Source organism: Mustela nigripes, chromosome 4 (genome assembly GCF_022355385.1).
Source record: "Mustela nigripes isolate SB6536 chromosome 4, MUSNIG.SB6536, whole genome shotgun sequence".
In the NCBI taxonomy this organism is placed as follows: Eukaryota; Metazoa; Chordata; class Mammalia; order Carnivora; family Mustelidae; genus Mustela; species Mustela nigripes.
Genome location: NC_081560.1, coordinates 140,778,046 through 140,805,421, shown reverse-complemented (window position 1 = coordinate 140,805,421; position 27,376 = coordinate 140,778,046). Strand labels below are relative to the sequence as shown.

The 27,376-nt window shown below is 49.5% G+C and overlaps 1 protein-coding gene across 1 annotated transcript; it reads left to right on the top strand.

Moving 5' to 3' along the window:
- The first annotated feature begins 870 nt into the window (after positions 1-870).
- Positions 871-10,799, top strand: DUSP13B (dual specificity phosphatase 13B). The gene is made up of 6 exons (XM_059395846.1): positions 871-957; positions 2,893-3,096; positions 4,104-4,198; positions 7,700-7,873; positions 9,574-9,794; positions 10,488-10,799. Exons 1-6 carry the CDS (start codon positions 871-873, stop codon positions 10,688-10,690), a joined length of 984 nt encoding a protein of 327 aa, XP_059251829.1. The 3' UTR covers positions 10,691-10,799.
- Positions 10,800-27,376: the final 16,577 nt, after the last annotated feature.

Below are 27,376 nucleotides of genomic sequence, written 5' to 3'. Positions count from 1 at the left end.
GCTAGATACTTGAATCCACACTTAGACAAGGCAGAGTTCCTGCTCTTATGGAACTTGTCATTATGCTTTGTGGAAAGACAGTCAAAATTATGAGTACTATTCATATGAATGGGTAAATGTGAAGAGATCTAGGAGAACAGGAACAAGGCAAGGGCGTTCAATCCAGGGGACCAGGGAGGTGAGGGGCCTATCCTCTACAACAGGATTCACTGGGCCACGTGTAAAAAGGTTGAGCTGCTCTGTGATTCAAGTGATGCCATGAATGGTCAGGAAAGACTACACCGGGAAACATGTCTTAGCCGAAACCGGTCAGATGAGTAATCGACATTAGTCAGACCAGGAACAGGAGAAGTTTTAGAGGTAGCTGGCATAACGTGTGCTAAGGCTGGAGGCCAGAGACCAGCACAGCTTTGAGGAACTGAAGGTGACTCAGTGTTCCTCAGGGTAAAGGTCGTAGTGAGGCAGCTGGAGGTGAAGCTCTAGGGTCAGCAGGGGCCACTCCAGCTCATGGAGGGTCTTGTAAGCCACGTTAAGGAATTTGGACCCTATCCCCAAGGTATGCTAATTAGGTATTGGTATACCCATTGGACAGATCAGGAAACTGAGTCCAGAACTATAAAGGCTGAACAGTTTGCCCAGGGTTACAGATGTACCCAAGGCGAGCAGGGGAAGGCATGTGAGTCCCTACCCCTGCTTCTGGGTGGGCCAGCAGGTGGGAAAAGCGTCTTTCACCAGGATGTCTTCCTCAGCCAAGGTCCTGGTGCACTGTGTGGTTGGGGTGAGCCGCTCGGCCACGCTGGTCCTGGCCTACCTCATGCTGCGCCAGCAGCTGTCCCTGCGCCAGGCAGTGATCACCGTGAGGCAACACCGATGGGTCTTCCCCAACCGAGGCTTCCTCCACCAGCTCTGCCAGCTGGACCAGCAGCTGCGGGGCACAGGCCGGAACTGAGGGGCCAGGTGAGGGCTGAGCAGGACATGAGGTGGGGGGCAGGATGGGTGCAATTAGAAGTGAGAGGTCAGGTAAGGGCTGCACAAGGCACGTGGCAGGGAAGGCCAGAGGGGGCTGGCAGGGGTCCGGACCCAACTACAGCTCTGGGGGGCCAGTGCAGCCCAGCTGTCACTCTATGCTTGTTATTTTCAGGCCAGCCCTGCATCTCCTTCTCACAGTGGGGAGGGAGAACTGGGGCTCCTGCCACTAGCTGTGGCCTCCTCACATGAGCCCTGCTTGATACACAGTTCTGCTGTCATCTCGCCCTTCCCTTCCCCTCCTTTCCCTGTCTTGGACCCAGTACCCCACTCCCTACCTGCCCTCCCCCAATCAGTCTGATCTCAGAGATCCACAGAAGGAGCCTCCCAACCTTTGCTCCCTCTCTGGTTCTCGGGACCCCTGTGGGACATAAAGGTCTTCCAGAAAGTCTATCCAGCTCCTTTCTGCTTCCGTTGACCTCCCTGCCCGGCAGCTATGTGTGCAAAAGCATTGGGAGAATTAGCAGTCAGTCCTTAAGTTGCGTATGAGGAACAGATCCTCAACACCTCCTCCCCCCAGGTTTCCCCATTCCTGTTGGAGGCTCCAGTGTCCCCAGCTGCCTAGGAGAAGGAGTTGGGCCCCCCCCTGTAGCCACGCTGCTTCTCAGGCTTCCAGACCACAAATGTACACCGAGTGCTGCTTCAATCTCCTTGCCACCAGCCCTGTGAAAAGTTCTCCAGCTCAGCTGGGAGACAGGGGTGTTTCTTCCTGCAGTAATTCATGGTGCAGGGAGCAGCATTGTGAGGAAGCCACAGTGTCCAGAGCCCTTCCTCTCCAACCGTGCCCAGGCTGGGTCTGTTCCTGTCTGTCTCCAATAGCCCACCTTCCTCTCATTCACATCCCTGCTGAGGGCCATGGGCTGGGGAGTTAAGCCCCAAGGCTGCTTTCCACTGGCCCTAGCCCACCTCTAGCTCCTACCCATGCTGTTCCTTCCCTCATCTATCCTCAGCCCTGAGTTGGGCTGGTACTCCACCACCCCTCTGGCTCAGAGGGTCTGCTGGCTGGGGGTGGGTGACTGGCCAAGGCTCCCTTGGGAGTTGGGAAAGTGGCAGGTTTCTCCTGCCAGGTGTGGATTGAATTTCCCCCTGCCGGGCCCCCCACCAAAAGCTGTTTTTGTCTCTGAATGCATAATCAGCGCCACTAAGGGGGAGCACTTTAGCACTCCGCCCCCTTCCTGACACTGGCAGGAGGGTGAGCACCTCGGGGGTGGGGATTTGGGCAGGATGGAGAGCTAGGTTTAGAGTTTGGGGATGAGTGTAATGGGAGAAATCAGGGTTATAGCTGGGTTTGGGATTAGACCCAGGGCTGAGCTGGGTGGGAAACTGTTGTGGGGAGCTCTGCAGGTATGGGGAGCCAAGAGAAAGACAGGAATGGCATCCTGCTCTCTCCTCTGAACCGGTTTCAGGGAACTGGTAGAACAGCACATCTCTGATTATGCCCAGTTGCCCCACTTCCTTGGCCTGGAGCCCTTAAATACCCTGACCTCAAGCCTCAGCTTCTTTCCCATCAGGCAGCTGGCTTTGGGGAAATCAGTCAGGCTGCAGCATTGCACAGTTCCTGGAGGTGCCATCCACTAAATAGCCGGTACAACTGGAGCCCCAGGAGTTATGCAGTGTGCAGCCTATGCAGCCGTACACTGCAGACCTAGGGACTCTGAAAGATGATGGGGAGAGGTCATGTCTCTCCATGATCCCTGGGCCCCAAACCTGGTTTTTCTCTCTTGGCACCCATAACCACCTGACCTTACACAGAGGGCTCAAGGCAGAGACAGGTTAGGTGGCAGGTCTTGTCCCTTCCCTTACAAGTCCCAGCCGATCTAGGCCTTGGGTTGCCAACCTATAACATGGAGCTCATCTCTCCCCCAGAGCTGGTCCTTTCTCCCTGCCACAGGGCTGGGCCACTTTGTTTCCCTGGCACTGGCCCTGTTGGTGCTGCTGGAGGCTCTGGCCCAGGCGGAGACCAGGAAGATGGTAAGAGCCCAGTGTGCGGTCTGCCCTAGAGCATGCTACCCCATCTACTTCCTCCTGCTGCCTGCGCTCCACGTTGGCTACTGTCTTCAGTCCCCTCAGGTGGGAATTCTCTGCCTTCTCAGCCAACCCCTGAGGCTTCTCTGTTTGGGACTCCAAGTTCCCTGGGCTATGAGGCTGGGAGGAGAAGGGGAGGGGGTTCTAGGTGTTTGTGATAGTCCGTGGCCACAGCTGCCTCCACCAGCTCTCCCCAGGACTCCGGAAACCCCAGCAGGGGCTGAGCCCTAGCTCCCTGGAGTTCAGACTTCAGAGACCCCTTGTAGGTGTGGCTGCAGGCAGGTAGACATCTGTGTGTGTCTCAGGCATCTGGGAGTGTGAGTGAAGACGAGTACTGAAGTATATGAGTGTATGGGGAGGGTCTCTGGAGAGCAGGAAGGGATCTTAACAGGCCCAAATCCAAGGTCCCTAACTGACCCCAGTGGCCTTGGAAAGGACCTAACGGACCATCTGGCTGGCCTCAAGAGACAGTGAGGTCTGGGTTAGGGAGGAGCCTGGCAAAGGGCACAGTGGCTTCTAGACATACAGCATCTGACTTCAGGCCGGGGCAGATCTAAAGGCCTGCTCTGAACCTCACCTTCACCTTTGTAAGGGTACACCCCATTTTCCTCAGCCTGAGTCTTCTAGTTCTGAATCCTGGGCTAGTCCTATAGTTCTCAGCTCCCAGCTAAGCACCCCCAGACCTGGGTTCTAATGTTGGCATGGCTGCCTGTTTGTGTGTGGTTTTGGCTAGTCTTTTTTCTGTCCTCCTCCATGGAAGATCCTTCCCGCTCTAATCTTCTGCCCATGCTTCCCACCACCCTTGAAGGTTAAGGGAGCTTTGAAATTGGCTTGGTGGGTCTTCCTTCTCCCTGTCCCACAATCAACATATGCATACACCCAGACCACAAGCAGACCCCTGCGGGCTGCCTCTGCCCCTGGCAAGGCCAGGTGCCTGGCTGGGGTGGCACTGACCATGCCAGGGACCAGTGGGTGAGTTGGAAGTGTCGGGGGAGGCCAGAAGAGGGGAGCAGCACATCATGCTTTATAATTAAACTCAAATAAAAAAATAGCAACAGCATCAAGTGTGCGGAGACAGGGAGCTGGAAGCAGACAGCACAAAGTGCCCGTCAGAGAAGAACACAGCCTGGGCCAGATACCCCCACAGGTGGGTGAGTGCCCCTATCTCGGGGCCACGGAGCATGCTGGGTCATGAGGGCCAGGGCACCTGGGCTTGTGGGTGTTGTGGAGGGACTGGGTTAGATTGGAGCACAGACTGGGTTAGAGACAGAGGCACAGACAAAGCAAGGTAGAATCAGAAAGATGTGGTCTTGGATCCCAGATCCCATGCTAATTGGCTGTATGACCTTGAACATATTGCTTAACCGCTCATAGCCTCAGTTTCCTCATCTGTAAAATGGGGATGATAATATTAGCTGCTTCATAAGGGCACTGTGAGGATCCGGTGAGAAAATGTAAGCATTTAGCTCTGTCTGGTACCTTATTGTAGCTTAGTAGATCCTTAGTAAGTGGTGAAAATAATTACAATTATTGCTGGACAGAGAAACAAACCTCAAGAGACACAAAGAGACAGAGACTAAGCCTCACTGTCCTGTGGGGAGATATGGCTAAGGCTTGAAGAAATAATAATAATAATTATGATTATTATTATACTAAAAAGGGTAGTAATAATAGTAATGATAATAATAGTAAGCTGTACCCTTTGGGAGGGCATCTATCCTAAGATAGGCCTGTGAAAGGGGCCTTCCTTTTAGTATCTCATGAAATTCTTACAGTAGCCTGTGAAGGAACTGGTTCAGCAAGAACCACAAATACCACGCCTGAGAACTCTGCCCAGATCTGCCCTCCCAGGACAGAGTCCCACTGGCTGGTCACCATCGGCTGCTCACCTGCCACTTGCCCCGAGGTGTCCTTTGCCAGACTCCTCATGTCCTGCCCTGAGATGCCTGGCCTCCACTGTCCTTGGCCACGGTCCCTGCTTGGGGAGGAGACGGGAGAAGCAGAGAGACTGGCTAGGAGGGAAGGCCAGTGGGAACATCTGGAGGTTCAGCTGAGGAGGTGGCTGGCCATGGATGCCCCCTTCCCCTGAGGAGGTCTGGGCCTTGGCCTGAGGCCACGGGCATGCAGAGCGGTGTGGTGAGCACTGTGGCAGAGCAGGAGCTCCTGTGAGAGGCTGGGGAGAGCCACATGGAGAGGAGGGACACACACAAAGACAGAAAACAAGTGCCTAACCTCGTAAACAGCGGCAGCCCAGGAGCCAAGAAGCCACTGCCTAGGGAGGCAGCTGTTAGGCTCAGGGAGAAAGCGCAGGAAGGAGGCAGAGAGGAGGAGGAGAAGAGCCAGGCCTGGCCTGTCCCTACGAAATGCTGGGCCCCGTGCTTCGCTCTGCGGTGGCTGGTGGCGGGTATGTGGGGGGAGGAGTCAGGCCAGCTCTGGGGGCAGCAGAAACCAGGGGAGCTGCTGCAGCCACAGACCTCCCTTCCCTGGCTATGTCTGGAACTTGGAGGATGAATCCTGGGGCAGGGGGCTGGGCCCCAGCGGGACAAAGCAGACAGGTGTGGGGGTACATCCGTGAGCTTCAAGTGTGCAACTCTAGGTGGAACCAAACAAAGAATACCCCTAAGTCCAAGGAAAAGGCCCCATTCTCCAGACTTGGACCTAAGGCCCCTCAGAAGTTGAAACATGGGCTGTGGCCCAGCAGCCCCCAATCTTTGGTGCCTATGCTGTGTCTTTCTCTTCCCAGGAGACCCCTGAGACCCCCTGTGTCTCAGCCAGACCCAGGCGGCCAGCTGCCCGGGCACAGCTGGGCTGCTATGCGTCCACTGGCCACAGGGTGGCGGCCACACCCCACGCCAAGCTCAGAGGCTGGGGTACATCTCCCCCGCTTCCCAGAGCTCCATCCTAGCCCACCTCTGCTCACTCACCCCCAGCCTTTGGCTACACAGGAGTGTGGCTGTTGGACAAGCCTGGAGCCTGGGCTTTCCCCAGCCCCAACACACTTCGCTACTCCCTACCCTGTGGTTACCACAAACCCAGCCTCTGCTCTCCCTCTCAGGTCAGACACCCCCCTCCCCACCCAGGGAATCCTAAAAGGGCAAGGCCAGGATCTCGCACAAGAAAAAGACAGGCCATGGCCCAGACAGGAGCAAAGACTTGCTGGAGGCCACAGAGTGAGTTACGGCCACTCTCTCTTCCCTCCCTCTGAAGTTCTCTTTCCACCACTTCAGTTAGCCTCCCATGTCCAAGGGGAGTTCCAGGGCCAAGGGCCTTCGTCCCAGAGATGCCAAGCAGAGAGGGGCCTGGGAGTTTGGAAGGATTGCACTTCAGTCCACAGTGGCCTAGGTCTGCACTCAGACCCCACCCCCACCGGCTCCAAGGGAAGGACCTGGAATTCTAGCCACTTCACAGCATTTGTGTTCTGGGCGGAACCCGGCGGGTTCCGCTTGGGTGCTGAGTCTCGTCCCTGTATCCACTCCCCCATTCCCGGCCCCAGGTCATGCCCTAGGTAGGTGGCAGGCCACTCTGCCTGCCCTGAGAGGTGACAGTGGGAGATGAGGGGGAAAGCCGGCTCTTCACTTCCACCCTGCCCACCAGCTGCCCACTGGGTGAGCTTGGCCAAGCCGGTGGCCTCCTGGGTGCCCATTTCTCTTCCCGGTCCTGTCACTGCCAACCCAAGAGAAAAGATGTTCTTCCCAGTTTGTACCTTCCCTAGTTACTGGCTGAGGGGGCCAGGGACGATTAGCCGAGATAGGCACTCCTTCCCAGCTCCGCACCAGCCCCAGGTTCTGGTGCCACTGACATCCCAGCTCTGCAGGGGCCCGGACACCCTCAGGCAACCGACTCCTGACACAAGCCATCCCACCTGGGTGAGGCCTGACCTGCAGCACTGGCCTGAGTCATGGGGGTAAGGAGGAACGTCCCAGGGCCTAGAGGTAGAGGTGCGACAGCAGCACCAGGCTCCTCTGGAGAGACAGATGGAGTAGTGACCCTCTCTGGAGTTCCCAGAGGTGGCAGCCGGAAGGCTTGGGGCACAACCGGACTGAAACCCCAGCCTTGCTCCCTATCAGCCACAACAGCTTTGGGCATCACTTAAAACATTCGTCTGAGTGAGGCCTCAGGCTCTTACGAGGCATCAGCTTACTCCGTATGGAGATGCTAACAAATGCCATTTCATGAGATGGGCTCTCTCCTTCAAGCACCCAAAGCTGGGAGGGACTAGGGACTCGGGAGCGGAGTTGGAAATAGCAGAGGAGGGGGCCTGAGGTGAGCTGCCAGGTGTGAGGGCCTTCCTAAGTGCACCTCTGAGGTCCCCATCCCTACAAAGTCCCAAGTATCAGTGACTTAAGGGGGAGTTGCTACCCACAAGGAACTCCAGTGGCTCTTTGGGCAAAGCTTCCAACATCCAGGACCTCTGGAAAGGACAGGAGAGACCTTCCCAGCTCCACAGCAGTTTACAATGGATTGATTCCCTTGTTCTCTGGAGAAAAGGAACTAGGTCTCAGCCCCAGCTGAGCTGGTTAATAGCTGAGGCCCTTCCTGCCACATCCCAGTGGCCCCTGGGCCCTGCACCGTGCCTGGGCCTCCCCTTCAGCTGGACCCACTGGTGGGGATCCTGCCCCCAACTACCACAGTGTCCACTCTGTTTCAGTATGGACTCGCTGCAGAAGCAAGATCTCCGGAGGCCTAAGATCCACGGGGCGGTCCGGGGGTCCCCCTACCAGCCGCCCACATTGGCCTACCTCCAGCGCTTGCTGTGGGTCCGTCGGGCCGCCATGCTGAGCCACATCAACGAGGTCTGGCCCAACCTCTTCCTAGGAGATGCGTAAGTACAACCCACGGCAGGAGGTGGAGGGAATAGAAGGGAAACCTCTCCCCGAGATTTGCAGGGGCAGAGGGGGTACTGTCTTTGCCTCCCTCCATCTCTTTCCACACGTCTCTATCCTTTTATGTTATTAATTTTAATGTGGAAATAGAACACACATAAGAAAAGTACATATAGGGGCGTCTGGGTGGCTCAGTGGGTTGAGCCGCTGCCTTCGGCTCGGGTCATGGTCTCGGGGTCCTGGGATTGAGTCCCGCATGGGGCTCTGCTCAGCGGGGAACCTGCTTCTCTCTCTCTCTCTGCCTGCCTCTACATCTGCTTGTGATATCTCTCTGTCAAATAAATAGATAGAAGATCTTTAAAGAAAAAAAAAAAAGAAAAGAAAAGTACATATAGGACATACGAACTGTTTCACCATCCATGTTAAGAAACAGGACATTCCTAATGCCTCAAAAGTAACTGACCCTTCTCAGCATAACCCCCTTCCCTGTAGATGACTACTAAGTATTGGAATAATCTCCTTGCTTTTCTTTATAGTTTCAACATTCATATACCTAACAATGTGGTTTTGCTTGTCTTTTAAAGCTATATGAATAGAATCATATTGTGTGCATTTTGTGTCTGATTTTATTTGCTCAATATTGTCAGATTCACCCATGTTCTATGCAGCTGTGGCTCTCTCATTTTTCATTGCTGTATACTATTCATCTGTATGACTATACCATAGTTTATCCATTTGGTCGTATATGGACATTTGAGTTGTTTTGACTTTTTGGCTATTGTGAACAGTGATCCTAGGAACGGTCTAGTACATGGGTTCTGGGGGCACACACACAGGTTTCTCTAGGGTGTACAGTTATAAAGAAAGAATTGTGAGTCATTTTCCCAAAAGTTTTCCTAACATTTGAAACCTATGGATCAATATATGGCTTTTAGAAATTATCCTTAGTATTTAGAAAATATGTTCAGTATCTTGTTAATAATATGGCAAGTATGCTATATCCCCCACCAGGTAACCAGTAATAAAATCCTTATTGACTTTTAAAAAATGCATACACATCTATGTACATAAATGCCTTTTCACTTTTTTTTTTTTTTTTACAAAAATGATACGTCTTTCTAGTCCCATTTTGTAATCTGCTTTAGATAGAAAGCTTTTGAAATGGAACCACAGAACATCTTTTGAAAATATTTTTAAACAGTGTTCTGTATGGTATCCTGCATTTTCCACACGTTCTCAATATAGCACAGACACCTTTCCTCCTTTACCTGCAACTGTAACATTTTAAGGGTTGCAAAGCATTTCATTTAGCTATACCACACTCAGTCTCCTGTTACAGGGTATTTAGTGATTTCTTCCAACTTTTCACTATCTTGAATGTCAATAGATCCACTTTTGGGGACACATTTTGGATCTTTTTTCCTCTAAGTTCCTAGAAGGGGACTTGCTGAGGGAAAGTACGTATATATTTCTTGTATTTTTAAGGCTTTTGGTGCATAGGGCCAAACTGCACTTGACCAGAGTGAAAAAGAGCCTTGAACTTCAACTAGAGGAGCCCCTTCACTCAGGCCTATTCACTCTTTCCAGTCTCACACTTGGACGAGGATGGCAGAGGAGGGAAGGGGATAAGTTCTAGCCCAGCCAGAGGGGACCCAATGAGACCTGCCCCCCTCTCAACTCCCCCATGCCTTCCCTCTAGGTATGCAGCCAGGGACAAGAGCAAGCTGGTTCAGCTGGGCATCACCCATGTCGTGAATGTCGCTGCAGGCAAGTTTCAGGTGGACACAGGTGCCAAGTTTTACCGTGGAATGCCCTTGGAGTACTATGGCATTGAGGCTGATGACAACCCCTTCTTCGACCTCAGTGTCTACTTTCTACCTGTTGCTCAATACATCCGAACTGCCCTCAGTGTTCCCCAGGGTGAGCTGCTGGGAAAGGCATGGGGGGTGGGGGATGGGGTGGTGATGGTTGTGGTGGTTGGCGGGGGTGGAATCTGGGGCTCTTTTTCCAGTAGCATTGCTGGGTTGGGTGTCCAGAGTTATAAACCACTTCAACAACCTTCCCACCGCACGGAGCAATAAGCTACTACCATTTAGTGAGTGTCTCCTTCAGGGGACCAACAATCACAGACGGAGCTAAGGTCCAATGTGGTTGTCCCTGTAACCATATCCCTCAATAAGTGTATTGGGCAGAAGGTACAGGGTCTAGCAAAGGCTGAGCAGGCCCTTCTAAGACGAGGCCTTAGCCAAAGGTTACAAGGACAGGGAAAGAACTGGGGGGACAGGGAGGTAGGTGGACACCCCTGTCATCTGCTACAAATCCGGGGTACTCCAGAAATACAGTATCCCCTCACACCCTGCCAGAGTTGCAAAGGATTCCCGAGGAAGCACGTTGGACCTGGAGAAGGGAACGCCCCCTGTTAACTTGTTGTGTGACCTTGAACCAGTCCCTTTCCCTGTCTAGGCCTCAGCTGCCCCCTCTGACTGTGGGGACACTGTCAGTATTCCGGGGTGTTGTGACAGGTGGGCTGAGGCTGGCAGAAGGATCTTCAGTGCCCAGTGGGGTGGTCAGTGCAAGGGCAGGTAGCTGACACTAGGCGGTGTCTTCCTGCAGGCCGTGTGCTGGTACACTGTGCTATGGGGGTGAGCCGCTCTGCTACAGTTGTCCTGGCCTTCCTCATGATCTGCGAGAACTTGACCCTGGTGGAGGCCATCCGGACGGTGCAGGCCCACCGTGATATCTGCCCCAACTCGGGCTTCCTCCGGCAGCTCCAGGTTCTGGACAACCGACTGGGGCGGGAGACAGGGCGACTCTGACTTGGTGAGCAGCCGGGAGCCCTGACCCTCTAGCCAGCATGGCCTAACCCAGCCAGCCTGGCCCTGGGGACAGCAGCCTCTGCTGTTTCCAAAGACCTTGAGGTATAAAGAGCAAGTGGGGGCTTAGCTGAGGCAGAAGCAGGGAGAACTGAGTGGTGACCTTTAGCAGGTGGATTTCCCTGACCCAATCCAGAGATTCTTTATACAAAAGAGAGTTCAGTCTGTCTCTATAATAAAAGGTTCATCATAATAAAGACAGGAGATCTTCTGGTGGTTTGTGGGGTGTGTCTTACTCCCAAGATGGTCATGAGAGTCCAGAAGACTTGCCTTCCCTGAGTCAGCATGAGGGCAACCTACAGGAAGGGTTTGAGTCTGTGTCAAGTCTCCGTAGAGACGGAGGGCAAGTGAAGGTTAATCAGTGGTATCTGCCTCGGGTGCAAAAGGGAGGAAGAGGGTACAGGTGCTGAGAATTAGCTGGTCCTTTCTTCATTTTGTCCTCCACTGTAGCATCAGCCAAGAGCTAGGTGGTCGGAATCAAGACCGATGTTCAGTGCATCAGCATCCTCTCCATGCCCACCCTAGCAAAAAGCAATCATCAGAACTTTTGCTGTGCAAGTAGCATCTCTTGAATATTTTCATCTATGTTTTACTTTAAAAAGGACTGACTCAAGCAAGAGGCATCTGGAAAACACAAGTGTTAACTGAGACGATAGGGTCTGGGGAGGAGACAGCCCAGAAATCCCAGACGAAGGATGGTTATATGATGGAGCAAAACGTTTCACTCTGAGTTTCTTAGTATTCGTGCCCTAATAAAACAAAGTAAAGGGGTGCCTGGGTGGCTCAGTGGGTTAAGGCTCTGCCTTCAGCTCAGGTCATGATCTCAGGGTCCTGGAATCGAGCCCCACTCTGCTCAGCAGGGAGCCTGCTTCCTCCTCTCTCTCTCTCTGCCTGCCTCTCTGCCTACTTATGATCTCTCCCTCTCTGTGTCAAATAAATAAATAAAATCTTTTAAAAAATAAAATAAAACAATGTAAAAAGCTCCCAGTCTTCTCGCTGCTACCTCTTCACTCCTGAAGAGTTCCCACCCTGCTGGGGGTGGGGTGGGGGTTCTCTTACCCCCACAGCCTCAGTTCACATCTCCAGGTCAATGACTCCTAGACCCCCAGCCGGATTCTCTCCCCTGAGTTTCAAACCTCTGTATCCCATTGCCCACCTCTATTTGAATATTGCACTTGAACTTCAAACTCAGCTGCACTTTTCATCAGCCCCATCCCACTGGCTGAATTCTTCCTACTTCTTCATTTAAATGAAGAGTTCTGACAGCCATTATTGTTCAAGTCAGTGACAGGTGGTGCCTTGGACCCCTGCCTCTCAGACAGGGGTGATTCTATGTGATTCTACCTCCTCAGTACCCCTTGGGTCTGCTCACCCCAGCTTCATCTTTGTTGTGAGTACCCAGCTTCGAGTCACCCTCACCTCTCCCCCGAACCTTGGATCACCAATAGCAGCCCACATTGGCCTCTCTGCCTTCAGCCTTGCCCATCCAGGTCTCCATGCAGACGTCTTACCAAAACGAAAATCCAATCACGTCACTACACTGCTTACAACTCCCTAAGTACAAACACCTTGATGAAGTATAAAGATGCTTCATTATCTGAGAACCTTCTTGTATCTGTAGCCTTATCTCTTGTAATTCTGTTCCCATGCACACTGTGTAATTAACAAATGGTAAATTCCCTTGCAGTTTCCAGAATGTACCACATTCTCTTACCTCTGGTATTTTGCATATGTTTCAGATCCTACTGCCCGAACGTACCACCCTCATCCATTCTCACCGGGGTCTCTGTGAGTCTCAGTTTAGCTCTCACTTCTGGGAAGTCCTTCTGGACCCTCTAAACCTAAGAGAAGGGCTCTTCCTCGGGCTGCCAAAATGTCTATCCACCTTTTGTGATGTCACCCGTCACTCTGAATCATAATTTACTGGTGCCTCGTCATTATCTTTCAAGTGGCTGTCTCTGATCAGGCTTCCCATGGTCTTAAGGTCCCTGTGGCTCCCACATGACCCTGCCCTCAGGCACAGCTCTGGGGTCGTGGGAACCACAGCTGCAGGTCGGCCCCCCACTGCCATGGGCTTTCTCTACAGAGTTCACTGGGGGACTGGATCCCTGCTGGCCCCAAGAGTGGGCCTGCCCCCGGAAGGCACCTCCTCTTCCCCGAGCTCCACCTGCATGCTTACCCCTTGGGCACCCCAACACCCTCTTCCCAGTCCATCTCATTCTTCCCTGGCCGCCTTTGACACTTCCTCCTCACTCCACACCAGTGCTCTCTGGCGCCAGCTCTGCCTTCTGTGCAGACGGTCCTTGCCCTTCTCTGCCATCTGGTCTGTTTCCAGAAGACAGGTGCTTTTCCTTTGCATGAATCAAAAAAGGTGCCTCCTTGGAACACATCAGTCTTTCAGGCTTAATCACTGCTGGGCTTGGTGCAGGAAAAGGTGTCTCTTTCTCCCAAGCAGATGCAGCTCCAAGTCAGGATGCCCATCTGAGTGAGCTGAGCCCAGGCTGTGCCCCCATTCCTCCTTCCACAGTTCATAAGCTATGCACACAGCCGCTGCCTTGTTTGATATGTAGGGATGAACATTCCTGTTTTATCATCTAATGACCCAAGGCTCAGAGAAGATCAAATGAGGATGGAATGTGCCTCAGGGATACAGGATCTCTGGGCTCTGGCCTCAAAGGGAGAGTTCTGTCCAGTCAGCTCCCTGCTCCCTTCCTACAGCACTTGGTCTTAATCCCAGCTGGTTGTTGGCTACCTGAAGTTCTCTCTAAGCCTTTTCCAAGGGTAAACATACAGGGTAGCTGGAGGACTGCAGAAGGGCTGGTGTTGCAGTGCCCAAACAGGCAGGGCTGCTCTCAAGCTAGGGATGGAAAACTGTTCTCAATTCATCCTCAGGTTGGGGGCGTCTAGTCTCCAGGATAGACAAAGCTAGTCCCTGCCCAATAGACCCGACTGCCCACCTCCAATTCCTCTGGATCCCCCCAGTGCTTGACAATTCGGCCCTTGTTGCTATTTTTTGCTCATGCACTGTCAGCGGGACCCAAAATAGTGGTTCCAGAAATTGGTCTCTAAATCAACATCCGGGTCTATGAATGTGGGCAGCCTGTCCCTGCTGGCTGGGCTGGAGTGCTCAGAATCTAGGACAGAGCCACACCCTGGGGCTTGAGTTTCAGCAGGTCACCTTCTTGGAGCTTTGAGGTTTGGGCTGCAGGGAGAAGAGGAAAGGAAACCTAAGAAGGCATGTGGTAGGAAGGCCAAACATTCCCCAGAGCGTCTGAGGAAACAGAGTTTGAGCTCGAGACTGGCATCTCCATCCGGAAGACTTCTTGCCTGTCCTGCTTGCCCTGGGAAGTCTGCGATGGGGCGTCTGCTCCTGTCTTCTCTAGAGCAGCCTCGCGAAAGAAGCGGGGGTATCTGACTTTGGAGCCAGATTACCTGGATTCAATTTTATCAATTTTATTCAAATTTATCTCTGCCCTTGACCTGAGGTGTGTGACCTTGGTGAGTCTCTCCATAACCCAGTTTCCTCATCTGTAACATGAGACTCACGAGAGCCAACATTCAAGATTATTGTAAGGATTACATAGGGATTACAGGAAGAGCTTTGTGCAACACGTGGAGAGTTTCCCGAGAGGAGAGCTGTGACTATTGCCACAAGTCAATGGGCCCAGGCATCATCTGTGGCACAGAACCCCATCTCAGATAAAAAGTTGACGGTGCTCTCAGAGTGTGGAACAAATTATTAAAAATTAGCTGACCTGGGGCACCTGGGTGGCTCAGTGGGTTAAAGCCTCTGCCTTCAGCTCAGGCCATGATCCCAGGGTCCTGGGATCGAGCCCTGCATCAAGCTCTCTGCTCAGCAGGGAGCCTGCTTCCTCCTCTTCTCTCTCTGCCTGCCTCTCTGCCTACTTGTTATCTCTGTCTGTCAAATAAAAAAATAATAAAATCTTTAAAAATAAATAAATAAAAATTAACTGACCTAAATCCGACATCATATTTTAGATTAGATTCTGAAACAGAAGAAGGATAGAAATAGGAAAACTGGTGAAATCTGGAAAAAAAAAAAAAAAAAAAAGCTTGTGGTTTGGTTAATAGTGTGACACCAGTTTTGATCTCTTTGATATACACACTATAGTTATGTAAGAGGCTAATGTTAGAGGCAGCTGGGTGGTGGGTATACAAGAAATGTCTCTGTTAGTGTTATAACTCTGTAAATGTAAAATTATTTCAAAATAAAATGTTAAAAAACACTTGCTGATAATTACAGACTGCCTTAAAAATGCCAAGCATTATGCTAAGTGTTTTAGAAACTACCCCCCACCCTTTTTTCTTGAGGAAAAAAAAACCAAATCAAATATAGCAAAATGTTAAGATTTTACCGTACTGAGTTGTGGGAATACAGGTTCTTGTTACATCTTTTCTTTTCTTTTTTTTTTTTTTTTTTAGATTTATTTATTTGAGATAAAGGGAGTGTGAAAACAGGGCAGAGGGGCAGAGGGAGAGGGAGAATCTCTAGTAGATTCCCCACTGAGCACAGAGCCTGCCACAGGGCTTGATCTTATGACCCTGAGATCATGATCTGAGCTGAAACCAAGAGTTGGACGCTCAAGTGACCGAGCCCCTAGGTACTCTTCCTAAAATATTTCCTAATTTAAAAAATCAAAAATAAATGGACTATCTTCTAAAATTAGAAACATCCTATTCTATATATTTAAGTTTTGAAATCCATATCAAATGGATTTTAGGAAATATTCTGAATTTAGATGATACCATTTTCATTGGTTTCTGGCCTATAATACTGCAAATTCACATGTTATTCTTTTAAAACCTTCAAGAGGCTTTATTATAGGTAATTTTGTTTTAAGAAAAATGTGATGATGACCTGGTTTATAGTACATTGTGTTTAGATGAAATAACTGTGATCAAAGAGGATCTAAGACATTAAGTCAAACTACATATTATTTCATCCCATCTTCACAATCCTATGGAGTAAGTTGATAATAGCACCCTCATTTTATCGATGAGAACACAAGTGTAGAGAGGTTAGGCCAGAGAGCCTCTAACTTTAACTGAGAGTTTATTATATATTTGTGCACTAGTCAGGGTAGGTTCATGGCTCTGACAAGCCAAGTTTATTTCTCCCTTACAACACAGGTTGGTGGGGGCATGGAGGTTAGGGGAAGCAAGCATGGAGGGTGCAGAAGCCAGACATATCATATCCCCTCTAGTTCCCTGGGCGGAACTCAATCACATGGTCACATCCATCTGCAGGGGAGGCTGGGAAATGTAGTCCATCAGAGTGCCCAAGAAGAAGAGGAAATTGCAGATATTGATGATCATGAATAGGCTTTTATACACCAGTTGTTGATGAGACATGTGTAATTACTTAATTCCCATAGGCCCTAAGAAGTCGATATTGTTGTCTTATTTCCATCTTATGGTTGTGAAACTGAGGCTCAAAGAGTTCAAGTAAGCTTTCTCAAGGTCGCTTAGCCAGCTGTGGTAGAATCATAATACACTTCCTGAAACTTCTTCATTTTGGGTTGGCCTTAGTGACTTGCTTGCCAGTAGAATTTGGAGCAGAAGTGGCATTCTGAGACTTCTGAAGCTGGGTCAGAAGATGCCTTCTAACTTCTACCTGGGTTTCGGGAACACTCTGGGAGTCCTGAACCACCATACACGAAGTCCTACTGCCCTCAGACCACCATGCTAGAGAGGCCATGAGTCCACAAACTGGTCAACTGAGTCTAGCTTTTCAGCCTCCCCTCCAAAGCACTAGATATTTCAATGAATCCATCGCGAACTCTCCAGACAAACATGTCTGGTGGCTAAATACCATTGATTGACCTCCATCAGTGCCATATGGAACAGAAGAATAGTCCATCTAAGCCATAAGGAACCATAAAATAATGTGATAAAAGGACTACATTTTGGGGTTCTTTATTACATAAGAATCCATAACCAGCATAGCAGCGAGCCAGCTCTGACCGAGAGCCCTGGTTTTTAAAAGCCAAATTAGCCTCTGGAGGAATGGGCATATGAGGAAAGGACAGAGCAGCCACATCCATCCACTCCACTGGCGGCAGAGTGCAGGAAGGCGTGCTCCCACAGCAACAGAGGAACATGGAGGACAACAGGCCCTGGCTTATATCTGCTCAGAGCCCCACTCAAGATTGGAAGATAGTTGGGGGCTCCAGGGGGTTACTGGTGGCAAAAGCCCTGAGGTGGGCAGGATGGAGAGGCTGCCAGAAAGGGAGCTCTCCCCACCACACCTCTTTCTGTTCTAAGCTCCAACCAGTTGACCTTCCAAGCCAACAGACTCCCGCTGAGCAGCCCAAAACTTCCTGACCACCAGGGACCTCTGTGGATCTGCTGGCCTCCAGCTCCCAGCCTGGTCTTGACAGCTGCCACCTCCATTTCCTCCCTTACAGGGGGTGGGGAGGGCAGCATACAGTATGGGGTCTGCAGCCACTGGGGCCTTGGGAAAAACTGGTTTGAGGGAAATAAATACCTACTCAGGTACTGTCATCCTGCCAGCTCCCAGCACTCTTACTTTCCTCAGCTCGCTCTGCTCTTCCCAGCTTGTCCCCCAGACTTTTGCATTAAAATCCTTATCCTTGCTTCCTGAGCCATTTGATGGCTGGTTAGCCTGGTCCTCTCTCCTGGGGAGCTGCTAGAACTTCCCACCTCTGAGATTGCCTATACCCCAGCTGCCACTTCAGAGCCTTTCATCAGCCCATCATCCCTTTGTCCTCACTCCCTCAAAACCCTTCCCTTTTCACACCCCTGTACATATATTCAGGCTTTGCCTCCTAAACCCTCTAGGCCTAAAATGGGGCTCCTGGGACCCACAACTGGGACCCCAAAAGATGAGGTATCAAGCCTCCCAGGACTCCGGCTCAGCGCTGCTGACTGCTAGGGCCATGCTGACTTCGGCAGTCACTGGGGATGAAGGTTATGGCTTAAGTTGACCTGAGAAAATTCACAAATAATTGAGTACAGCTTAATTTTCCAAGGATCATGGGCATGTTTTAAAAGGGGTGCTAAGGAAGGCACTGGTTTTACTGGAATGATGAACTAAAGGACTACTAAGGGGGAAACCTAAGGGAGAGACAAGGGGATGCTTCTAGTTCCTTTTAGAGCACACATCAGAGATAAAGATATGCCCTCTGTACTATCCAGACAAGGCCCCCTTCAGACCAGAACTGGTATGCATTCCTTGCTCACATATTTCTGATTATTACACGGTCTCTATCATATGGCTCTGCTGTCCTAGCCACAGATGGTTGCATCAGGATGGGCACCAAGGCATCGACTTCTAGTTGTTCCCAAAAGCCTCCCCTTTTGGTAAAGAACCTCAGTTATGAGCTGGCTGGCAATGTACCCAGCTAACATAGAACATCTCCCATCCTCTCTTGCTAGTAAGTGTGGCCATGTGACTACATCCTGGCCAATAAGACATAAGTGGAATTAATGTGTGGAACTCCCAGTAAGTCTCTTTGAAGGAGGAAGGGGAGTGCCTTTTGATTTCTCTTCTTCACCATGCTGCCTGACATGGGAAAAGTCTTGGCTAGTCATGGACCGCCTCTGCCTCCATATTTCCTCTACGAAAGAAAGAAATGTTTATCCTGTTAAAGCCACTATTTTCCAAGTCTCTGTTACTTGCAGCCAAACTTGGCCTTAACCGTTAAATCTCCTGACCCACAAGGAGCCAGAGGTCCTTGGGGTGGTCTAATGTGGGAGGCTGCCCCTGATGGGTGCTCTTTCCTGAACAAAACTGCTGACCCAACGAGGTCCTCTCTTTTGGAGAGTTTGAGTGGAGGGCGGTACCAGGATGGGTGAGGAGCTACCCTGAGGGAAGCCAGGAAGCAGGAGCCATAAGGCAGTGGAGTCTCATAAGGCAGTAGAGAAGCAGAGGGAGTCAACTGGTAGAGGCAAGAATATCAGAAGCCAAGGGAGGCAAAGCCAAGGCCACCGAAAGCCAGAGCCATGGGATGAGGCCCAGCCTCCACTTGGTGAGGCCCTGTGTTTATCTGGTCACCAGAGTCATGGTGTAGGCTAGGGGACATTCCCATTCTCCAGGAGATCCTTGTTTTCAAGTGTGTTCTTTCAATGAATCTCTGAGGTCACTTGATTCTGAATCTGTCTTTTGGTCTGAAAGAATCTCATCTGTTCACTTCATGAACTTTAATCAGGTCACAGGCATGGCCGGGCAAGAATGAATCCTTTGGACAAGACAATGGGTCAGTGGATTCAGGACTGTCCCAGAAAGGACCACCGCACAGAGGTGCCCGGCCTGACCTACCTCACTCCCAATCCAGCTTTGTCCCTCCTGAGAAGCAGCCATGTGTCTAGCCTCAGAGACTGTGACATATATCACTCCTACCACCATGCTGAGCTGCCTGGGGCAGAAAGGGAGTGACGGGAAGGATGGGAACGTTGGATATACTCAGACTTGGGTTTTCCCTCAGACTCCATCCCAAGCCTGAGCAGGTAGCAAACTCCTCTGAACCTCACATTTCTCAAGTTTGAAAATGGGGTGGATAACAGCATCACACAGGTCTGTGTGAGCATGAAAACCAGCACCTAGTACATAGTAGATGCTCAACAAAAGCTTGAGTTTCTTTTCTTCCAGGGAAGCTGGGAAAGAAGATCTGTGTCTCCGTCCTTCCTGAACAGGGAGGATGAGAGGGCTGGTCACACAGACCCTGAGAGAGACAGAGTCTTTTCCTGCAGCTTCTCAGAACAGCAATGGGGCACAATGTGGTAGTCACACCCAGCCTGTTTCTAGAACACCATCATCTGGATTTACTTTTGCATTCTTTAAAATAAATGTGTATGATTTATAAACTTTAGCCTGGCATGTTTACCTACATAACAGGTTCTGCATTCTATTACAGGTTTCTTAAGTACAGTTGTAAACTTACATTAGGATATTAGGCTATAATGACAAGCGCAGCCCTCTTACATAAAACCCCAATTCTCCAAACAGTAGAATATTTGCTTAATGAAAAGGGTTTTACCGGCTCTCCGGACTCCCGGCTCATCTTTATTCTGATCCTTAATTTAGAGAAAAAGAGAGAAAGATTAAATGTCACACACACACACACACACACACACACACACACACGCACACACGTCCTCATTTTTTTCAACAAAAACTCTGATGTGGTCCGGCCATCGTCTATGAGTAATACACACACACATACACACAAGTAATACACATACACACACGCACACGCGTGAGCACACACACATTTCTGAAGGAGGCTTATGAGAAAAACCTGGAGTGTCTTGGAATTTTGCTTCTTTTCAATTATAGCTCAATAAAAATGTCCTCATAAAAATCCTAGGTAAGCAACCACTTTGCCAGCAGAATGGGGCTACCTACATCCCAGAGAGGCCTGCCTGGTGAGATTGGGGGTCAGGGGGTAGAAAGATGGCTCCTTCACCATCCCTCTGCCCCCCGTTCTCATACACACATACTTCACACACAATGAATTCCTCTAAGGGACAAGGAACAGCCTATGCCAGGGAGGAGGTAGAGGGAAGCTTTCTTTCTGAAGCCACTGTAAGTCTGTCCAGACAAGAGGCCAGCAGGAGCTAAGCCTTATTTGGGGCATAATATTTTGAAAATTATAGGGCTGTGTTTTTCATTGCTATCTGCCATAGCCAAGTTCCCTAGAAGTAGAAGTACCAGAGAAAATATAGGACACCAGTTAGATTTGAATTTCAGATAACCAACAATTTTTTAGTGTAAATATGTCCTAAATATTGCAGAGAACATATTTATGTCAAAAATTTACTTGTACATGAGTCAACCCTACCTGGAAGTCGTTTTGTCAGTAGGGCCCCAGGGAAATGGAAAAGGAAGGCCAAATCCCAAAGGAGGAGGCCCAGAGGATGTTCTGGTAAGAAAGGAAGCAAGTGGATTGTTAAAGAAGGCTGAGGAAGGCAAGCTGGTGAAGAGACCTACAGATGGTAACCTCTATGGTGTAAGACAGTGTCTCAGGGACAAAGTAAAAAGTGGAGCAATTTACTCTTACTCACTTAGGCATCTGGAAGGAAATCATTTTGTGCAACATCAGCAGCAGCCAGGCTCAAGGAGCTCCACGCCAACCAGACCCCTCCCTCACCTTGCCTCTTGGGGTAAACCCTGAGGTACAGCCATAATCCATGTTGAGGAAGAGAGAATTTTGCAGGCTTGAGCTTTTAACTGGGAAGAGTCTTGAGATATCATTATTTAGTAAATGAAGTGTCCTGAATTCCACAGTAGGGCCTGTGGGGGAGATTAGATGAGCTAATAAAAAATAAAGGTGCCTCACTTTCCTTATTCCTCCCAGCGAAAAGAAGAACAGGAACACGAGGGCAGGGACATAATATACCTTGTTGTCACTTTTCCCTCTGTTTCTAGAACACTGCCTAGCACACAGTAGCTGCTGTATGGGGATGGGCAGAGCGAGTGAATTTTCAGACTCGCTGTGGTGACAAGGCTCTCTCTGGGTCGGGGCTGTGCCTTCTCCTCAAGATGACCTCAGGGACAGTCTGAGACCATGTGCACAGACATCAAAGGAGTCAGTTGCTAGTAAAACATGAACTTCTTTCCTTGCTCAATCTAGCAGCACCTTGTGCTGGGATAAGTGACATCTTCAGGGTCAGAAAGCCGTTATAGAAACAACAACAATACTAGTTACATGCTAGGGCCTGTGTTAAACACGTTATATAATTCATTTATTCTTGAACACACAAATCCCTTAAAGTCAAGGTTAGGAGGTGATCCTTTATCATCTGCCATCAAAACACATCCAGAGGAGTGCCTGGGTGGCTCGGCGGGTTAAAGCCTCTGCCTTCAGCTCAGGCCATGATCCCAGGGTCCTGGGATCAGGGCCTGCATCGGGCTCTCTGCTCAGTGGGGAGCCTGCTTCCCCCCTCCCCGTCTGCCTCTCTGCCTACGTGTGATCTCTGTCAAATAAATAAATTAAAAATATTTTAAAACAACAACAACAACAAAAAAAAAACCACAACCAGAGTCTGACTCCTTTCTCACACACCGCCCCCGCCATCTTTGAACAAACCATGGGCATCTCGTGCCTGAACAACCAGAAGAGCCCCCTCACTAGTTCACGTTTTGTTCCATTCCATTCCCCACATACCAGTCAAAATGTTCTGAAAAATGCAAATTAGATCACAAAAGCATCCTTGCCAGAACAAAATCCAAGCTCCTTTACGTAAACATGGCTGCCAGGCCCTCGTTCAGAGGCGCTCTCATCTGCTAACCCTCACTCCCTCACTCCCTTAGGGCAACCACACCAGCCTTTGAATGCATTAAGGTAAGGTTACAGCCACACACACTCCCAGATGCGATAGCTTCAGTAGACGGCTGTTTATTTCTCTCTCACATCGTTGTCCAGAGGCAGGCGGACAGTCCAGAAAGGCAAGGGGACTTGGCCTCAAAAGGTCATGGATGGACCCAGATTCCTTCCGCCTCCCTGCTCTCTTGTTCCTGAGAGGGCTGTCCTCATCCGCCAGGTTGAACTCCTCTGTGTTCTGGGGCTTCCGAGGTGCTTCAGCTTCACTCATTTGGTCCCTTAACCCTGCTCAGACTTGGCATGTGATCCCGGCACCTACATCTCTTCATGTAAACCGTCCCTGATGAATTCTGTCCTTTGTTGGACCCCCAACTGATCCGGGTACACAAGGTGTCAAAGTCAAGCCTTTCCTTAAAACTGAGCTCACTCCGGCCGATGGGATTAGCTCAAGGGACCTGTCATGACTAAACTATTATGGGCTGGCTAATGCCGGTCATTGAACAAAACTGTCCATGACAGTATGAGGTAATATAACTCTCAGGGCAACAAGTATTTATTGAGTGCCTGCGAGGTTCACGGATGACCAGCATATGATCACATGAACTGCCATCTAGCCTTCTTTCCCCAGTGGCACAGTGGGTCCTCTCTGAACGTTTTTACTGAGTCTCCCGGCTCTTCCGGGCAGCTTTGGCCTTTGTGCACCCCATCACAGCCCTCACTCGCTGAGCTGCCATTTTTCACTGGGAGCTCTGAATTCACCCCAGGCAGGGCCCGATTTCCAGCCTCCCTGTTCTGCCACCTTCTTCTAGAACCAAGTCTGGATGCAGAGTACGGTGTCATGGCAGTCAATCTCTACTAAATCCACAGGAAGATTTTGGCTCCCAACAGTTTGTTAATTTAATCCTTTTAAGGACTTCGTCATCCGTCCAGTGAGCACTAGCACAATTAACCAGAATTGAAGGAGAAGGAGAAAAGGAATAGCCATGACTAGTATGTACTGGTTGCTTCTTCCAAGCCAACAGATTTATGTGCATTACATTATTTAATCTGTACAATAGCCCTATAGGTAAGGTCCTGTTATGATTTCCAGTGCACAGGCTCAGAGAAGTCAGGGGCTTTGTACCAACTCAGTGCTAAGTGGCAGGGGCAAGATTTGAACCCAAGTTCTTTTGTTTTGGAAGCACATGCCCTTCCCTCTTCTGCTCTCCTGCCTCCCACACACGAGTAACTATACTGTCAAGCCTCATCAATGTCACTTTGATGCACTTACAGGCCATGAAGAGGAAACTGCCATCTATCTGTGAAATGAACAGTCCTGACATGAAGACAGAGGTACTAATAGAGACCTATTTGCCAAGGTCACTGACAGACTCGAGCAGGGCTCGAGGCATTTAGCCTCCTGGGAAAGGGAGGAGTTTGGGGAATGACTGCCCATAGCCCCAGCCCTGGGTTCTTAAGGACTCCAGAGCCTGCCAGCAGGAGGCTGGCAGCCGGCCCTCCCAGTGTTTTAATAGCTAGGGAGATAAACAGAGGTGTTGATTTCAGAGAAACATCCTCGACCCTTACACCTTCTCTCCAAACACAACATCCTCGAATCAGTTGGCTATCAGAGTCATAAGTGACAGCTTCATAACACATGTAGCACAGCCAGCTGCCAGCAAACTCTGGGCAAGCCACAGAGACCTCTAGGGCACCCACACCACAGGCTTCAAGAACTGGGGACAGCTCATGCTCAGAGGAGGAAGGTCTGTGGTCATCTAATGGGAAGGAGGTAGGCCAGGCCAGGGCAGAAGGACAAATGTAAGTCCCCATTCCATATTCCCACCCCTACATCCTCAGGGATCTAGACCTGGCTGTCTGGCTTGCAAGCCATCAGCCCCATGGGGCTAGTGAGCACTCAAAATACGGCCAGTCCAAATCGAGGTGGGCTGTCAACATAAAATGCAGATTTCGAAGACTCTGTATGGAAAAAAGAATGTCAAATATCTCAATGATTTTTCATATTGTTTATGTGTTGAAATGATAATATGTGGGGTATAGTCACTTAAAGAAAATATTTTATTAAAATTAAGTTCACCTGTTTCTTTTTACTCTTTAATGTGTATACTAGGAAATTTTGAATTGCATACATGGCTTGCATTATATTTCTGTTGGGCTATGCCGATCTGAAAGATCAAAAATAAAATGTGATCGGGACGCCTGGGTGGCTCAGTTGGTTGGACGACTGCCTTCGGCTCAGGTCATGATCCCAGAGTCCCGGGATCGAGTCCCGCATCGGGCTCCCAGCTCCACGGGGAGTCCGCTTCTCCCTCTGACCTTCTCCTTGCTCATGCTTTCTCTCACTGTCTCTCTCTCAAATAAATAAATAAAATCTTTAAAAAAAAAAAAAAAATAAAATAAAATGTGATCAAATTCAAAGTGAACAAATGCAAATATTTTTATCAAAATGTAAAGTAAGTGAAAACAATAACAAACTAAAGTTGCTTCAAGAGTTCTAAAGTTCTCCAAGAGTTCTTTTTCTGAAACATTCAAAGTTTCTATTAAAAATAAAAGGGAATACATAATTACCAAATATCAAGGTTTTAAATCAAAATCATCTAAATGAACCTGAAAGTCTTCACTGACTTCTTTGAAAGGTCTTCCAAACTATTGTTAGAGATAAAATCATTAAAAAAAAGAAAAGAAAAATAAAAGAAAATCCTTGATAATTCTAGTAGTTGATGTAAAGAATTAGCATTATGTTTCACACTTCTTACATCCAGACCTACCTACGTATACCTGAAAGAATACTCAGAAGTGTTTAATACACCAGCCTCTTCTTTAGCTGCCGTGAAACAGTTGTGAATATCACACTGATGCTGGATGCCCTCCAGAACCCGGAAGCAGAGCACAGAGACACCACAGGCACTCACCACCACTGGCTTTTTGTACTGGGTGGACCACTGGGTAAGCAGACTAAGCCATCTTCTCTCTCACTGCAGCTCAGATCCTGTCTATACTCCAAGGTGAGCAGCAACACAACCCAACATGTATGGAATTCAGACTCAGTTACCTTTTGTTCTGAGGACCCAGAGCAAGAAGGGTGTTAATCACAAAAGGGACTAGAGCTTCACATAACACTCGGCCAGTGCTGAAAGCCAGATCCCGAGTGGAAGAAGCACCCATGTTTCCTTTCACTTTTTTAAAGATTTTATTTATTTATTTGAGAGAGAGACAGAGACAGAGAGAGAATGTACGCACATGAGTGGGGAGTAAGGAGGGGCAGAGGAAGAGGAGGGAGGCTGACTCCCTGAGGCAGGAGCCTGACTCTGGCTCTATCCCAGGACCCAAGATCACTACCTAAGCTGAAGGAAGATGATCAACAGACTGAACCTCCCAGGCAACCATGTATCCATTTTATTTCTAAATTCACATATAGCAAGTGGGTTAATCCTCTGCCTTTGGCTCAGGTCATGATCTCAGGGTCCTGGGATGGAGCCCCTCATCAGGCTCTCTGCTCAGCAGGGAGCCTGCTTCCCCCTCTCCATCTGCCTGCCTCTCTGCCTGCTTGTGATCTCTCTCTGTCAAATAAATAAACAAAATCTTAAAAAAAAAAACCCACAAAAACAAATAAACAAAAACCCTAAGAAAAAAAGTTTACATAGAGCAAAATTCACTCCTCCTGGTTTCACGGACAAGGGTATTTAGTTGTATAACCATCACCGTGACCAAGACACACAACAGTTCCAGCACCTGCCAACATTCTTACCAGAATTTGGTATTGTTTTCTGTTTGTCTTTAGCCATTCTAACAGGTATGTAGCAGTGTCTCTATGATTATACGTTTGTGATATGCAGAAACCTCTAAAAAACAAGCTCAGGGCAGGGTCTCCTGTTCCAGGATCTATGGATATTACTGTCTAGGAGAGTCAAAAAAATTCCCCCTTTGGATCAATGACACAGCCAGGAAAAATGCCTTGGGGAGGCTTTTCAGTGAGAGAGGGAGGCCCCAGGCCCAGCCTGCATGGGTGGTTGAGACAGAGAAGGAGCACCCACTCTGCGCAGTCGGAAGGGAAGAGAAATCTGGAGCCTCTTGAACATGCAGCTCAAGAGGGGTAAGTGAGGGACCAAGAATGGACAAGAAGGAAATCTGTGATGGCACCTACAGAAAGGAGCCTGTGGACAGGGCAGGGACGCGGACAGAAGTCTGTGGAGCTGTCTCCTGCTTTGCGCTCTGGTCCTCTCTGCCATACACAAGGACATTGGGTGGATTGTTTGCTTTGTTTAATATGAAAGAAGAGAGACCTCTGGAAGAGCAGAGGATTTACAGTCATCAGACTACACACATCTGCTATGGAGAGGCGCCCTCCGCCCTCTCTGTGTGGGAGCCCTCTTCCCTGGGCTCAAGCTGGGTTTAGCGGCTGCATAAACTCAGGCATCCAAAGAGCACTAGGAGCCTCTGGGTCTTTTGGACTCAGGAAAGCGCTTTAATGAGTCAAATCTCATGTATCGATTTCCTATTGCTGCTGTAACAAATTCCCTCAAACTTAGCGGCTTAAAATAACACATGTATTACCTTTCGGTTCTGTATCAGAAACGTAACGTGGGCCTCACTGGGCTAAAGTCAAGGTGTTGGCAGAACAGCCTTCCTTCTGCAGGTTCTGGGGGAGAATCAGTTTCCTTGCATTTTCCTACTTGGCTGTGGCTCCATCTTCAAAACCAGAATGGGGAGTTGAATCCTTCACACACTGCACTATGCGGGTCTCCCCTGCTGCCTCTCTTTCCACTTCTAAAAACCTTTGTGATAACATGGGACGCACCTGAATGATCCAGAACACCCTCCCTAGTTTATGGTCAGTGATTAGCAACCTTCATTTCCTCTGCAACTTTAACTCCCTTCTGCCTTGTAACGTGAACATATTCATAGGTTCCAGGGATTGGGGCGTGGAAATCTTTGACTTGGGGAGTCACACCTTGTCACTGGACCCAGGTGGGATTCTGATCCAGAGAAGTTGGGGCAAAGAGCAGTGTTTACCTGTATCTGAAAGTATGGGAGCTTCTGGGGAAGAGAAGTTTGTTAATGAAAAGAACATGGGTCAGAGAAGTGGTGGTAGGGAGAAACCTGTGTCAAATGTAAATTCCAAGAAGCTGCAAGGAACATAACAGCTGTTTCTACAGATCATACTCTGCTTACCTTGCCGTTGCAACTTGCTGTTGCACAGAATCCTGGGGGACTAGCCCTGGCAGTTGGAGCCAGTGGAGACATCACCAGGTCCAGCCGATAGTTACCTGGCTTGCTTCCATCCCAGCAGAATGGTGTGTTTGCTGAGTCCACATAAAAACAC

What these genes read in the sequence shown, in the direction of transcription:
- DUSP13B (XM_059395846.1), top strand. Translation starts at nt 871, where the DNA reads ATGGGTCTTCCCCAACCGAGGCTTCCTCCACCAGCTCTGCCAGCTGGA. An exon ending in GGCCGGAACTGAGGGGCCAG is followed by an intron (nt 958 to 2,892) that starts GTGAGGGCTGAG and finishes TCTCTCCCCCAG; the next exon opens with AGCTGGTCCTTTCTCCCTGC. An exon ending in TGCCCTCAGTGTTCCCCAGG is followed by an intron (nt 9,795 to 10,487) that starts GTGAGCTGCTGG and finishes GTCTTCCTGCAG; the next exon opens with GCCGTGTGCTGGTACACTGT.